The sequence below is a fragment of the Thalassophryne amazonica genome, chromosome 15 (genome assembly GCF_902500255.1).
Source record: "Thalassophryne amazonica chromosome 15, fThaAma1.1, whole genome shotgun sequence".
Classification (NCBI taxonomy): Eukaryota; Metazoa; Chordata; class Actinopteri; order Batrachoidiformes; family Batrachoididae; genus Thalassophryne; species Thalassophryne amazonica.
In genome coordinates, this window is record NC_047117.1 from 55,846,219 (window position 1) to 55,863,362 (window position 17,144).

A 17,144-nucleotide genomic window follows, 5' to 3' on the forward strand; every position below is an offset into this window, starting at 1 on the left:
GTTCAGCCGCCACTGCAGTGTGGCCTATATATGTAAATATGTAATCTGTTATTAAAGCAATTCCATGTATTTGTGATATGCTCATGTTTGCCTTATTCCCCACACTTGTTACAGGCATAGAGACTCCAACATGTAGGAACTGCACAGAAGGGAACTGTGATGACAACATTCTACCAGAGATGATCACAAATAACATTCTCACTTCAGGTTACTTCAACCTCTTCTCCGAAGAAAAACCTCCAGGTAGGTTTTTATCACGAGGCTCTATGATTAGACTTTTGATACAAAAATGGGAACGTGGTAGATGTGGTAAAATTCAGTGACGTAGTGTTACCAAAAACAAAAAAAAACTGAGATGCCTCTGGCTGATTTTAATCATTTTCTGCTCACATTTTCATATATCATTCCACTTAAGTGTACGACTGGGCAAAAATAGGTCACTGTAAAATTTATGTGATTGACAGTGACGACAAACCAACAAGGTGCCTTTGTTGGTGAAAAAAGGTTTACTGTTCTTGACTTCAGAGGCGATGCTGTGATCTTAGTGAAATCAATGGATACCCTAATTGAAGCACTTGAGAAGCTGAGTGAGGAATTGGGGTGTCTGGAGGCTTTTAATGACTTCCTGAACTTGTCAATCAGATGTTTTATCATTATGTGGTCAAACTGTTGAACCTTTTGAGGTCGAGAGATGCCTGGGAAGACCATATAGACTCAAAGGTGTTTAGTGATGCCGATATCTTTGGAGGAGAAGGACAGTCCAAGTCTTTAGGGTCCTGGTGATGTCTGTCTTACTGTATGGTTGTGAGACTTTGACATTAACCAGTGACCTATTTGTCAATCCTGAGATAGGAAGATGTGTTTGGGCTTTATGCGTCCCGGCCAGGTCATGACAGTCTTCACCACATTTCACTACATTACCCATTTATGGGTTGGGCAGTAGTTAGGCAGAGTTAAGTATCTCCGAGATGGGGACATCCAGAGCTGCCCCATTTGAGCTTCAAAACTGCTCCTTTGAAAAGGTTTAAGCAGGGTTGGGAGGGTTACTTTAAAAATGTATTCCGATACAGTTACTAGTTACCTGTTGAAAAATGTAATCAGTAATGTAATCCAAGTACCATAATATTAAAGTAATGTAATTTGATTACTTTCAATTACTTCTGGATTACTCCAATATCAAATATGCTAATACAGACAAAAGAAACTAAATATAAATAGTCTTGACTACAGAGTACAGTTTATTAAGCAAAAATAAAACTTTCTTTTACATGGCATGCTCTGTTTTACTTCACATTATGAATTAAGAGCACCACAATATTGTTTTAAACACACCCAGTGTTCACCTGCTAAATTTTCAACAAAAAATGCCAAACAAATGAAGGATAATGAAAACTCAGGTGTGTGCAGATTAATTTGTAATTAAAAGTGGTTTGCAGAACAATATACAAAAAAAAAAGTCTACTACTTGTTCAGTAAATTCACACCATGTTTAACATATCAGTCCACTTATTGAACTTTCAAAATAAGAACAAAGCATAATGAAAACCATTAAGTAAATACGGTCAGTAAGGAGGTGTGATCGCCATTTTAATTCCGGGCAAGTTAGTGATTTGTGTGCATAGAAGTTCAAGAAACAGGTGGAATATGCCAGAAAGCTGCGCATGTTGGCAAAGCCACAAACGGAGGAACAAGGGAGACAATATTTCCTTCCATAAGTAAGTGGTTTTGGTTCTTCTTGTCACTTTGTCCGTGATATTTGAATGATAATCAGCTGTATGTTTCCTGCCGTACCTGTGTCGCCCGATGAGACGGACCATTAACTCTTCACTTATGTCTAGTTGATATTTTCCACCGCTAGACAAATGTCTAGTTAAAATACTTGTTGGTTAGTGATTAAAATTGTTCGACAAGACTGGAGATTTTTTTTAAATTTGCACCGTAAAATAATGACATTATAATGACCCGCGCTGTGCCGCTCACAGTCACACCCACACACAGAGATGTGTACCCACACCACTGACTTCATGAATGAAACTCGGTCAATAAAGGACAATTGTCTAAAAATATAATATGTATATAAATGTATTGTAATGGTTTTAGGAGCCGCACTGCGTTGAACAGCTGCAGCAGAACGCCTCAACTCAGCAGCTGGAACAGTGCAGATCTGTGTAACTTTCAACACTAATATTTGGGAATGTGTGTGTGTCCGAGTAAGTTTAATACTTTCCTGACATAATTTAATGTCATTTAATTTTACTGGCTCAATATCCATGTCAAAGTGGCATTTTTAACATGTATTTTGCGAGCATTTTTCTGTGTGTGTCCAGTCGCGGATCTCCATTGAAAATGCATTAACATCCGGGTACTTCATCAATATTTTGCCCGGTTAGGAGACGTCATGTCGCTGTTCATGAAGGGATGTTTTCGTTTCAAAGAAAAAAATATATATTATATACAGATAATATCATAAAATGCATTAAAATTGTAATCCTGTGAAGTAATCCCCATTTTTACTAAATATACCTGTAATCTGAATATGTCTTTTTTTCTGTAACTGTAGCGGAATACAGTTACCTTTTTTTGTATCCTAATTACATAACGCTGTTACATGTATTCGGTTACTCCCCAAGCCTGCACATAATGCACCACGCGGCCCGAGATGTGCACTTCGCTTATTTGAAATGTGGACTTATCAGACCATAGCACACTTTTCCAGTTTGCGTCTGTCCATTTCAAAGAGAAGGCGGCCGCATTTCTGGATGTTATTGATGTATGGCTTTCGCTTTGCATGGTAGAGTTTTAACTTGCACTTGTAAATGTAGCAATAAACTGTCTTGACGGACAATAGTTTTCTGAAGTGTTCCTGAGCCCATGTGGTAAGATCCTTTACACAATGATATCGGTTTTTAGTTCCGTGCCGCTTGAGGGATTGAAGGTCATGGGCATTCAATGTTGTTTCTTGACCTTGTCGCTTACATGTAGAAAGTTCTCCAGATTCTCTGAATCTTCTGATTATATTATGGACTGCAGGTGATGGAATCCCTAAATTCCTTGCAACTGAATGTTGAGAAACATTGTTCTTAAAGTGCTGGACTATTTTTTCATGCAGTTGTTCACAAAGTGGTGATCCTCGCCCCATCTTTGCTTGTGAACAGCTGAGCTTTTTGGGGATGCTCCTTTTATACCCAATCATGACACTCACCTGTTTCCAATTAACCTGTTCACCTGTGGAATGTTCCAAACAGGTGTTCTTTGACCATTCATCAACTTTCCCAGTCTTTTGTTGCACTGTCCCAGCTTTTTTAAAACGTGTTGCAGGCATCCATTTCAAAATGAACAAGTATTTGCACAAAAACAATAAAGTTTATCAGTTTGAACATTAAATATCTTGTCTTTTGGTGTATTCAATTTAATATAGGTTGAAGAGGATTTGCAAATCATTGTATTCTGTTTTTATTTACATTTCACACAACGTCTGAACTTTATTGGAATTGTGGTTGTAGCTAAGGAAGTAATGGAGTTGGAGGAATCATATAGAAATGTGTCATTATCCACCATTCAGACAATATACATGACTGAAAATCATAATATGACATGGCTGAAAATCCAGAATATATCACTTCATAATAGACATAAATGTTACTATATTAATCACCACTGTTGGGAAAGTGTAGTGACACGGACCCACAACAGGGGGCGTAAATGAACGGACAATGAAAGAGTCGAATATGAACACTTTACTGTCGTGAATGAGCACAACCACAATACAGAGGAATATAGAATTTTGCAAACAGTCAATCACAAAGGTGACGTGTGGGCAGGCTCGATTATAAGACGTCTGTCCTGAGAAGAACCAGAACCACACGATTTCCTCTGCCACCGAACCTGGAGAATACTGGAGCCGCCAAGTCCCGAGTCCCCAGGTGGCCACGGTCTCCGAATGTCAGATCTGGTACTGCTGGCGAGGAGCAGAAACAATAAGATGTGGGTGTATGTACACCCAGTAACAACAAAGGTGGAGATTCCACCTCCACCTCAAACACAGTAACACAGTTGTGCAGAGCCTGAGAGCTACTTATCCGTTTTGGCCTGAGGAGTGAAGAGCGTCACTCCTACACAGTCCACAAAACCCAGCACCCAGCTGAAAGTAGCTACAGATACTCCTGCAAACACTCAGAGCACAAATACAAGTGCGTTTGGTACCGAACAGAACGGCTGAGAGTTTACCTTCACAGGTCGAAGATATCTTGGCAACGAGGTGGAGATGACGTCCGGGTTTTATGGAGTAGTATAATGAAGTGTAGATGGGTGACAGCTGTCATGAGATAATGAGTGACAGCTGTCACCCCTGGCTGTGTCCATAGCGGCAGCGCCCTCTCGTGCCTGAAGCCCGCACTTCAGGCAGGGCGCCCTCTGGTGGTGGGCCAGCAGTACCTCCTCTTCTGGCGGCCCACACAACAGGACCCCCCCCCCAACGGGCGCCTCCTGGTGCCCGACCAGGTTTATCCGGGTGTCGGCACTAGAAATCGGCCAGGAGGGCCGGGTCCAGGATGAAGCTCCTCTTCACCCAGGAGCGTTCTTCAGGTCCATACCCCTCCCGGTCCACCAAATACTGGAACCCCCGGCCCATTCGGCGGACGTCCAGGAGCCGGTGCACTGTCCAATCCGGGCAGGAGGTGGCGCCGGACCGGGAGCACAGAGGGGTGAGGTGTGGTGTGGTTTCAGTCTGGACACATGGAAAACAGGATGGATCCGCAGTGAAGCTGGGAGTTCGAGCTTCACTGCGGCAGGACTGAGGATCTTGAGGATTTTGAATGGTCCGATGTACCTGTCCATCAACTTAGGGGAGTCCACTTGGAGCTGGATGTCCTTCATCGATAACCACACCTCCTGCCCGGGCTGGTATGCAGGGGCCGGGGACCACCGGCGGTCTGCATGGGCCTTAGCCCTCGTCCGGTCCTTTAACAAGGCAGAACGGGCGGTGCGCCACACCCGACGGCACCTCCGCAGGTGGGCCCGGACCGAGGGCACACCGACCTCTCCCTCCACCACGGGAAACAATGGGGGCTGGTACCCTAGACACACCTCAAATGGGGAGAGGCCGGTGGCAGAAGACACCTGGCTGTTATGTGCATACTTGATCCAGGACAAATGGTTACTCCAGGCCGTCGGGTGCGCGGATGTCACACAGTGGATGGTCTGTTCCAACTCTTGGTTGGCCCGTTCTGCCTGTCCGTTCATCTGTGGGTGGTACCCGGATGAGAGGCTCACGGTGGCCCCCAGTTCTCTGCAGAAACTCCTCCAGACTTGAGAGGAAAACTGGGGACCATGATCCGAGACTACGTCAGTTGGTATCCCATGCAGATGGACGATGTGGTGGACCAGGAGGTCTGCTGTCTCCTGGGCCGTTGGGAGCTTCGGGAGGGCCACGAAGTGGGCCGCCTTGGAGAATTGGTCCACTATTGTGAGGATGGTGGTGTTGCCCTGGGAAAGCGGGAGGCCCGTGACGAAATCCAGGCCGATATGGGACCAGGGGCGATGAGGCACAGGAAGCGGCTGAAGAAGTCCTTGGGAACTTTTGTGGTCTGCCTTGCCCCTGGCACAGGTGGTGCAGGCCTGGATATACTCCCGGACGTCGGCCTCCATAGACGCCCACCAGAAGCGCTGCCAGACAACTGCCACAGTCCTTTGCACCCCTGGATGACAGGAGAGCTTGGAACCGTGACAGAAGTCTAGGACTGCAGCCCTGGCCTCTGGTGGGACGTACAACTTGTCCTTCGGACCTGTCCCCGGGTCTGGGCTCTGTGTCAGGGCCTCCCGGATGGTCTTCTCCACGTCCCAGGTGAGGGTGGCCACGATAGTGGACTCCGCAATGATGGGCTAAGGTGGATCCGACAGCTCAGTTTTGACTTTGTCTTCGTGTACCCGGGACAAGGCATTCGATCTCTGGTTCTTGGTCCCGGGGAGATAGGTGATCCGGAAGTCAAAACGTCCGAAGAACAGTGACCAGCGGGCTTGCCTGGGGTTCAGCCGCTTGGCGGTCCTGATATACTCCAGGTTCCAATGGTCAGTGAAAACCGTGAATGGCACAGACGCTCCCTCCAACAGGTGTCTCCACTCCTCAAGAGCCTCTTTCACCGCAAGGAGTTCTCGGTTGCCGACGTCATAGTTCCGTTCAGCCGGGGTCAACCTGCGAGAAAAGTTGGCACACGGGTGAAGAACCTTATCGGTCTCTCTGCTCTGGGATAGCACGGCTCCTATCCCTGAGTCAGAGGCATCCACTTCAACCACAAACTGGCGGCTAGGGTCGGGCTGCACCAGAACTGGTGCAGTCGAGAACCGTCGTTTCAACTCCTTGAACGCGGCTTCGCACCGATCTGACCAGGTGAAGGGGACTTTTGGAGAGGTCAGGGCTGTCAGGGGGCTAACTACCTGACTGTAGCCCTTAATGAACCTCCTGTAGAAATTTGCAAAGCCGAGGAACTGTTGCAGCTTCCTACGGCTTGTTGGTTGGGGCCAATCTCTCACCGCCGCAACCTTGGCCGGATCAGGGGCGACGGAGTTGGAGGAGATGATAAACCCCAGGAAGGACAAAGAAGCGCAGTGGAACTCGCACTTCTCGCCCTTCACAAACAGCCGGTTCTCCAACAACCGCTGCAGGACTTGACGTACATGCTGGACATGAGTCTCAGGGTCCGGAGAAAAGATGAGTATATCATCCAGATATACGAAGATGAATCGGTGCAGGAAGTCCCGCAAGAAGTCATTAACCAAAGCTTGGAACGTCACGGGGGCGTTAGTGAGGCCGAACAGCATGACCAGGTACTCAAATGACCTAAAGGGGTGTTAAATGCCATCTTCCACTCGTCTCCCTTCCGGACCCAAACCAGGTGATACGCATTCCTAAGATCCAACTTTGTAAAGATTTTGGCTCCATGCAGGGGGGTGAACACGGAATCTGACAAGGGCAATGGGTATCGATTGCGAACCGTGATTTCATTCAGCCCCCTGTAATCAATGCATGGACGGAGTCCGCCATCTTTCTTGCCCACAAAAAAGAAACCTGCACCCATCGGGGAGGTGGAATTCCGGATCAGCCCGGCAGCTAATGAGTCCCGGATGTAGGTCTCCATTGATTCGCGCTCAGGTCGTGAGAGGCTGTACAGCCTGCTGGACGCGAACTCCACGCCTGGAATCAAATCAATGGCACAATCATACGGACGGTGCGGGGGAAGGGTGAGTGCCAGATCCTTGCTGAAGACGTCAGCAAGATCGTGGTACTCAACTGGCACCGCCGTCAGATTGGGAGGGACTTTGACCTCCTCTTTAGCCTGTAAACCGGGAGGAACCGAGGAACCTAAACACATCCGATGGCAGGTTTCGCTCCACTGAACCACCACCCCAGACGGCCAATCAATCCGGGGATTGTGTTTCAACATCCACGGGAAGCCCAAAATCACTCGGGAGGTAGAAGGAGTCACAAAAAACTCGATCTCCTCCCGATGATTTCCAGACACTACCAGAGTTATAGGTTGTGTCTTGTGCGTGATTAAAGGGAGAAGGGTGCCATCTAGTGCCTGCACCTGCAATGGCGAAGGGAGCATCACCAGAGGGAGCCCTACCTCCCTAGCCCATCTGCTGTCTAGCAGATTCCCTTCTGACCCCGTGTCCACCAGTGCTGGGGCTTGAAGGGTTAAATCCCCGCTCAGGATTGTAACTGGGAGTCATGTGGAAATATGTGTGTGTCCCACGTGAATGTCTTGGCCCACCCTAAGCCCAGTTTCTAAGGGCGGGCGTTGGTGTTTAATCGCTTGGGGCAGTCTCTCTGCAGATGCTCACTCGAGCCGCAGACAAGCACTCCCCGCGGGCCAGCCTCCTCTGTCTGTTAGGTGGTCTACATGTGGCCCTGCTCATGTCCATAGCTTCGTCAGCAGGGAAAGCTGTAGCCACACGGAGCGTTGAGGCTGTGGAGCGTGGAGAGGGCGGAACCTTTTCGGACCCGGAAGGGAGAGGGACGGCGCGTACCCGGTCACGTCCTTCATCTCGCTCCCGACGGCATTCCTCCAACCGATTGTCTAACCGTATAACGAGCTCAATAAGCCCATCTAAATCCCGCAGTTCTTCCTTCGCTACCAGGTGCTCCTTCAAGACCGACGACAGTCCGTTTATGAAGGCGGCGCGGAGCGCAACGTTATTCCAGCCGGACCTCGCGGAAGTCGACTGCATATTCGGCTGCGCTATAAGTGGTAAGGAGCTGTGAATTTTGCTCCCAAAGCGCCGTAGCCCAAGCGCGTGCCTCACCACGAAGCAAGTTAATTACATAAGCCACCTTACTGGCATCAGACGCGTACATTACAGGACGTTGTGCAAAGACGAGCAAACACTGCATAAGAAAGGCCGCGCACGTCTCCACACAACCTCCGTACGTAAAGTTACAGCACCTCTTTAACATCTCATTTACCACAGACACTAGGGGATCCTGGCTGCACATGATGAAATTATCTCATGATCCACAAAGAAAAAAAAAAGAAAAGGTAAAATTACACAGTTCTCTGTGTGGAGTGGAGACGCCGTGCGACACTGTGCATGCTCTGGATGACGTGCTCGTCAATAATTACGTGTAACACCTTTAGGGAAAAAGCATTTATGGTATGTATTTAATTAAAAGTTAAAAAATCATTTTGTCTAAAATCTTTCTGTGTAAATGTCTCATGTTACAACGTGTAGACCTGCAGCTTATAGACAAGTGTGGCCTAATTATGTACTTTTTTTTTCTTTTTAAATTTGGTGGGTGCAGCTTATATTCAGGTGCGCTCCATAGTCCAGAAATTACAGTAGATTCTATTGATAGACATTTTGGGACTCATGTTTTCAATACGACAACATCAAAATCAATTGGAGTAATATTGATTGAGATGACAAAAAGTGAGTGTGGTAGGTGAGTGAGGATCAATCTAAATGGGCACATTTGTACTTCATTAAATATAAAGAAACAATTTTAAGCTGATCAATTTTACAGTTAGCCACCAATATTATAACACAGACATGACAAGTTGAGTATCGATGAAGGGTATGTTCTGTAACAAACAGCCTCTCATTGGCAGTCAAACTGTAACAATCAGTGGAGAGTTGCTCTGTGGGAGGACAGCTAGACTAAGGTAAGTGGCTAACTGAAAAATCTGTCATTTGCATTTAGTGACACAAACATGCACATACCTACCTTCACAGTGACCTTATCCATGCTAGTGGACACTTGTAATGTTATTTTCACCTGTTCAGTGGCAACAAGGAGTTCACTGAACATTTTTTGCTTGCCCCATGTATTTACATTAAGCCAGTCTTTGACTGTGAGTGCAATGTAAATCAACGATGTGCCAATTAATTCAGTTTTTGTCCAGCATGAATAGAAGACCTGTGCTGAAAATGGACAAACTTCCCCTTTCATGCTAAACTAATAATCCAACAAACACACAGCAAGCACTATACCTTAATTCACACAACAGGAAAAACAGAATGCACAAACACCACCCACTAAGGTTCACCTAGTTGCTAACTCAGCCTTCAAACTAAAGCAGTTCTCACACAAACAGCATGTTTGTGGTGTTTTGAAGAGCATGTAGCACTTACCACCCAACTCTTCACTTGTGGTCACCCCTTACGTGCCACTTAGTACATTCCATGCATGCATACATACATGCCATCTTTGTGACAGGCTGGAAAGTACCAGGTTGTTCAGCCACAACTCCTGCACCACTGAAAGCCACACACACACACACACACACACACACACACACACACACACACACAAAAATGGTCAAAAGTCCCACACATGCTGGTAATCACCGGTATTGGCAGTGAGTACGAAGCACTCTAATATTTAACACAAATGAATGATTCTTAGACTACGGGCACTTATTATGTCCTTTGATCATAATGTATGAAAAACAGAAAAAAGGGGAAATTTCACACTTTTATAGTTATCTTTACAATGAAAGTGTGTTAAGAAATTTGTTCTAGTAGTCTGTGATGACTTTTTCACCTTTTTTCAGCATCATTATATGCAAATATTGCCGTTTTGTGGTTGTCCCACACCCAGACTTTTGATCTTCAATGATAAAAATGAATGGTAAAAAAAACGTTTTTTCTAATGTTTTAAAATATCTCTGAATAAAATATCAGTAAAATAATCAAAATACAGCTGTTGTGATTTTTTTTAAACAAAATGTAGTTGTCCCACACTATTGCCGTAATTTCCACCACAACACTGTAATGTCCCTTTAAACAGTTTGTATGAAAGATTGTTTGGGTAGTTCCTATGGAGATAAACAGTGACATCAGAGCACATGTATATAGCGCCAAATCACAACAAACAGTTGCCCCAAGGCGCTTTATATTGTAAGGCAATGGTGTGGTGGAAATTACATTTACAAGGCCAATAGTACCCGTAGTTAAAGAATCACCCAAATATGCCATGCACACACATTCTGTGTGCAAGGGGCTCAACAACCAGCACCAAAATGATAACTGTCAATCAAGCATTTGAAAACACTTTTCTTTTATACTTCGTTTGCATACGTGTATGTCATCAGCATAAATGTATAACAGGGATGAGCACAATGTGACCTTGTTTTCTCTCCAAGGTAAATGCAGTCATGGCGGTTTTGGTGACCAGACACGCAAAAAGGATCCAGTGGGGGGCATCAATAAGGACACTGTTCAGGCAGATCATGGCAAAGATCACCATAAAGCTGCTGATGTGGCTGTGCTTGCCACTATGGAGCTACTGGAGGATATCAGGCTAGCTGTTGGAGGCCCCGATTTCCTGAGGTATGATCTTCATGTTGTGCCCTTGTATGAATTCATGTCATTGATAAATCTAAACCATCATCAATTTCAAATCTAAAACATCATCAAGTTCAATCATACATGTTTTGTTCTTCTAACATCTGCTGAGCTGTTGATCATGTCTACAAGTAATGCTGTGCTGGCACTCGGAGTCTGTGCTGAATAGCAAAATATAATACAGTACTTTCAAACACTAACTTTGCACAAGACCAAATGATAATACCCCATCAATTGTTGAGAGGTGGCTGAGGATGAGCCTAAAAACAGAGATCCAGCAAAAGTACAAGGAGGAAATAATGTTGTTTCTCTCTCTTGCAGACTGATGGGGGTCTCCCAGTCCTCTGCACTGTGTTTTGTCATTGACACCACTGGAAGTATGGGTGATGACATCGCTGAGGTTAGGAGACTCGCTGCTGATATCATTGACAGGAGGAAGGGAACCCCGGCAGAGCCATTGCCCTACATATTGGTTCCTTTCAATGACCCAGGTAAACCCACATCTTACAGTTCATTGTTGCCAAATCAGAATCAGAATCAAATTTATTGCCAAGTAAGATCTCACATACAAGGAATTTTATCTGGTGTCACTGGTGCATAAACAATAATAAAAGAAAATACTTCATTAAGAAAATACTTCTGTAAAAAGTAATAGGGGTGGTGGCCAAGTGGTTAATGGGCTTGGTTTCAGGGCAGAAGGTTCCAAGTTCAAATCCCACCCCTGCTACATTTCTCCATGTAATGTGGAGTTGTGTCAGGAAGGAAGGCATCCGGCGTGAAACCTGTTCCAATTCAACATGAAGATCCACCTTGGATTTGCTGTGGCAACCCGGAGTGCAAACAAGGGAGCAGCCGAAGGGACTTACTTTACTGCTGTAAGAAGTAATAATTGCACAAACAACAGTAAAAAGAAAAGGGAAAATACTTCTGTAAGAAGTAAATGAGTCAAATAGACAAATGGGCAAAACTAAGTTTACTGTCAGATAGATATAGTGGAATGGGGCTGTGCAGGCATGCGGATGAACAGTTAGGGATGATCACTCTGCACTTTGTGGTAGTGGGGGGGCAAGGTAAATGGGGGTCTGTGGCATTATTTATAAGTCTAGCTGCCCACGGAAAGAAGCTGTTTTTGTGTCTTGAGGTTTTAGTCCTGATGGACCTCAGCCATCTGCCACAAAGTTTGTGTCCTGGGTGCGAAGGATCGGACACTATCTTCCTTGCTTGCCCCAGGGCCCTGGAGGTGTACAGGTCCTGTAGGGATGGCAGACTGCAGTCGATCACCTCCTCTGCTGTGTGGAGTCTGCACCTGTAATTTGCAGTGGCAGCAGTGTACCAGATGTTGATGGAGGAGGAGATGATGGACTCAATGATGGCAGTGTAGTGCAGTTCATTGACTACAACTGATTAAGTGGGCTTCACATTATCAAAAGGAAAATAAAATGTAATCAGTTAATCATATGTTCAGGTCAGGGAACATGCCCAGAAGCCATCTGCATTCAGCACACTACAGAATCATCTTGAGTCCCAGAGAAGAACCAACCTCCAGTGCTTAAATAAAGCAAACAGAAAATTGAAAGAAAAAACAAAAAAATAAATGGCACTGGCATTACCTTGAAAGACTGCTTCCTGCTCCACAAAGAAGCCATTCGTGTTAAAATCCCCAAATTCTGAGCATGGTTCTTTTTTTAATAACTCATCAATTTAATATTTTTAAACCATAAAGTTATGAAAAATTAGGTGCATGGTCATTTTGAGTGACAGCTGTATGCTGGCGAGAGGAGTTCACTGATGCAAGTGGTTAAGATGCAAGTGGTTAAAATAAGTATTCTAATTCAATTACATTTTTTCCAAGAATCTGATTGGTTAAGCATGAGATTTCAGACCATATACAACCCCTGGCAAAAATTATGGAATCACCGGCCTCGGAGGATGTTCATTCAGTTGTTTAATTTTGTAGAAAAAAAGCAGATTACAGACATGACACAAAACTAAAGTAATTTCAAATGGCAAGTTTCTGGCTATAAGAAACACTATAAGAAATCAGGAAAAACAATTGTGGCAGTCAGTAACGGTTACTTTTTTAGACCAAGCAGAGGGAAAAAAAATATGGAATCACTCAATTCTGAGGAAAAAATTATGGAATCATGAAAAACAAAAGAACACTCCAACACATCACTAGTATTTTGTTGCATCACCTCTGGCTTTTATAACAGCTTGCAGTCTCTGAGGCATGGACTTAATGAGTGACAAACAGTACTCTTCATCAATCTTCATTCGGACTATTTGCAAGCCATGACATTGACCCTATGTGTCTTTTTGCAAGGAATGTTTTCACAGTTTTTGCTCAAGATGCATTATCATCTTGAAAAATGATATCATCCCCAAACATCCTTTCAATTGATGGGATAAGAAAAGTGTCCAAAATATCAACGTAAACTTGTGCATTTATTGATGATGTAATGACAGCCATCTCCCCAGTGCCTTTACCTGACATGCAGCTCCATATCATCAATGACTGTGGAAATTTACATGTTCTCTTCAGGCAGTCATCTTTATAAATCTCATTGGAACGGCACCAAACAAAAGTTCCAGCATCATCACCTTGCCCAATGCAGATTCGAGATTCATCACTGAATATGACTTTCATCCAGTCATCCACAGTCCACGATTGCTTTTCCTTAGCCCATTGTAACCTTGTTTTTTTCTGTTTAGGTGTTAATGATGGCTTTCGTTTAGCTTTTCTGTATGTAAATCCCATTTCCTTTAGGCGGTTTCTTACAGTTCGGTCACAGACGTTGACTCCAGTTTCCTCCCATTCATTCCTCATTTGTTTTGTTGTGCATTTTCGATTTTTGAGACATATTGCTTTGTTTTCTGTCTTGACGCTTTGATGTCTTCTTTGGTCTACCAGTATGTTTGCCTTTAACAACCTTCCCATGTTGTTTGTATTTGGTCCAGAGTTTAGACACAGCTGACTGTGAACAACCAACATCTTTTGCAACATTGCGTGATGATTTACCCTCTTTTAAGAGTTTGATAATCCTCTCCTTTGTTTCAATTGACATCTCTCGTGTTGGAGCCATGATTCATGTCAGTCCACTTGGTGCAACAGCTCTCCAAGGTGTGATCACTCCTTTTTAGATGCAGACTAACGAGCAGATCTGATTTGATGCAGGTGTTAGTTTTGGGGATGAAAATGTACAGGGTGATTCCATGATTTATTCCTCAGAATTGAGTGAGTCCATATTTTTTTTTCCCTCTGCTTGGTCTAAAAAAGTAACCGTTACTGACTGCCACAATTTTTTTTCCTGATTTCTTATAGTGTTTCTTAAAGCCAGAAAGTTGCCATTTGAAATGACTTTAGTTTTGTGTCATGTCTGTGATCTGCTTTTTTCTACAAAATTAAACAACTGAATGAACATCCTCCAAGGCCAGTGATTCCATAATTATTGCCAGGGGTTGTAATATTCGGGTAACGGTGGCAAAATATTTGACCGTTTCACATTTGGATGTGTTACTCCATACCCTGACCGGTGTTCTGACAAGATGTCATTCCTGTCAAATGTCATTCCTGTCCTCCACGCAACTGCACATGCGGATGCATGCACAATATTGTCAGGATGCGGAACTGTCGATTTGAGATGAGACAAACAATTCGACAGAACACCGGCTGCGTGCGCTGCTAGCTGTTAGCACTGTTAGCTGAGAGCGAGAGAAAGTCACGTACCACCGCCGCCGAAATGGGTGAATTTAAGATACCATATGAAAGGACTGATGTGGGTTCTGCTACAGAATTACCGTTTCACATTTGATGGATTTTCACATTTGACTGATTACTCCGCACCCTGACTGCTGTTGGAGCTACGCTGCCTTGGCTCAACGGTAAGCCTCACTGACTGAATTACCTACAGAAAAATAAACCATCCGAACGATAGAATTCAATTTGAATGGGAATAACACCCTTGTGTCTGATGATTTGCGGACGTTCATGCTGTTATATGGTTAAATAGCCGTAAAGCTCAATTTGCGACTGTATAACAGCATGAACGTCTGCAAATCATCTGACACAAGGGTGTTATTCCCTAATTGAACATGTCACCATTTTATTTCAGTAAATATATTTGTAAAGGTGCTATTGACATAAAATTCTTGCTAGATGTTGGTAACAACCCATATATACAAGAAACTAAAACAAATAAGTACAGAAACTAAGTTATGTGTAATAAAATGTTAAAAAAAAAAAAAATATTAAACATGCTTACTGAAAATTATTTAATTTTTCATACAGCTTCAGGACACCCCCCGGTATGGAGAAAGTAGTCACATGCATTGCTCAAGTGTGATTTTGGCCCATTCTTCCACACTAACAGTCTTCAAATCTCGAAGGTTCCGTGGACCTCTTCTATGAACTCCGAGATCAACTTTGGTCTCATCTGACCCGACATTATTCTCCCAGTATTTCACAGGCTTGTTTAAATGTTGTGCAGCAAACTTTAAACGAGCTTCAACAAACTTTTTCTTCAGCAATACAGTCTTGCATAGTGAGCGTGCATACAGGCCATGGCGATGAATGCATTACTTATTGTTTTCTTTGAAACAATTGTTCCTGCTAATTCCAAGTCTTTCTGGAGCTCTCCACAAGTGGTCCTTGGCTCTTGGACAACTCTTCTGATAATTCTTTTCAGTCTTCTGTCAGAAATATTGTGAGGAGCACCTGGCCATGGCCACATTTATGGTGAAATGATGTTCTTTCCAGTTCTAGATTATGTCCCCAACAGTACTCACTGGAACAGTCAGAAGTTCAGAAATCCTTCTGTAACCAATGTCATCACTATGTTTTGCAACAATAATGTTGCAAAGATCTTGAGAGAGTTCTTTGCTTTTACACATCATGTGATGATTCTTGTGTGACACATTGGTAATGAGCAGTGGTGGGCACAGTTCAGCTAATCCGCTAACTGCTAATTAGCAAAGATAATATTTTCATTATCAGATTAGCTTTTCAGATAATGGAAACCATCATTGGACCAATTATCTTTCCGTAAGTTTTGGTCCGATAATTTTTAGACCACAAACATTTTTGCAGACATAGTAGATAGTAGTAGATGCGCAGCTTTATCCTCTGCAAACAGAGAAGAGCTGGTTCTAGAAGAAACCGCTCTAATCTCTGCAGGCAAAAGTAAACTGGTCATAGAAAAGAAAAAAGCTCATTTCTTTAACCCTCATACTAACACTGGCAATAGCACCCAAGTCATCCAGAGGCATACAGTTTTAACTTATGGTTAAAATTGTAACCAAACTAATTTTGGACAAATGATTTAAATTAACGTCACATCTAAAGTTTTATAAAGTGAAAATATCAGATATATGCTTTAGTTTTAAAGTAATGCACTAATTTTGAAGGTTTTAGTGTGGACATGGTGTGTGCGCTGTTATGTGTCGGACGCAGCTCGGAGAACCGACCAGCGTTTGAAGGACCCAGTATGAAATAAGCAGAGCACGGTACAAAGGCTAACTGAATTTAATACATAACAGTGATCATAATAATAATAAAAGGTGCGGTCTGGCGTGGTGCGCTCCCAGCAGCGCTAATGGTCCGGAGCCAGAAGCTGTTTCGGACCCAAGGACCCCGCCGACACCCCCCAGGTGGCCGCAACAACCGAGTCTGTGAAAGAAGGAACCATTATGTGAGTCCACACTCTACACACAGAACACTTAAAGGTGTACAAACAGCAAACACTTCCTGGCTTGATTACTGATCAGCTTCCAACCTGCAGGCATGGAACATCCCGTTCACAAATCACCACCGCAGTGGAAGCTGATACATGACTAACATACAGCTCAATACAATAAGGTGTGAGGGACACCACATTTACTGACTGTATAACTGTTAGTCACAAAATCCAACGTACCTCAGGAAGTGTGCTGACGAGCGTGAGACCTCACCCTCTCCTCTTTCACAGACCGTGCATCAAACCTGGACCTTCTCAGCGTCCGCTGCTGATGAGATGGCTCCCAAGACGACGATCTCACCCGTCTGGTCACAAGGTCGAGTCTCTGGCAAATACACACTGTGCACTCCAGTCTTAAATGCCAACATGCTCCAATCCATCCAGATGCACCTCAGCTGTGAGTCCTGACGAGTCGCAGGTGATCAGGGTGAGGTCCTGACAGCCTCAGCAACACAGCCACTCAGTCCCAAATGCACGCCACCTGGGAGGAAACACAAAAGGCAAACAAACCGGCAGCCAGGCCCCCCCAGCCATACAACAGTACCCCACCCTCACGGGAAGCCTCCCGGC

General features: G+C 44.3%; 1 protein-coding gene across 1 annotated transcript in view; it reads left to right on the top strand.

Annotated features, from left to right (window-relative positions):
- The window catches only part of LOC117526598 (von Willebrand factor A domain-containing protein 7-like), a 58,402-nt gene that overhangs the window by 10,644 nt on the left and 30,614 nt on the right, over positions 1-17,144 (top strand). The window contains 3 exon segments of the mRNA XM_034188656.1: positions 115-243; positions 10,641-10,827; positions 11,164-11,333. Coding sequence (XP_034044547.1) covers positions 115-243; positions 10,641-10,827; positions 11,164-11,333 — 486 coding nt within the window.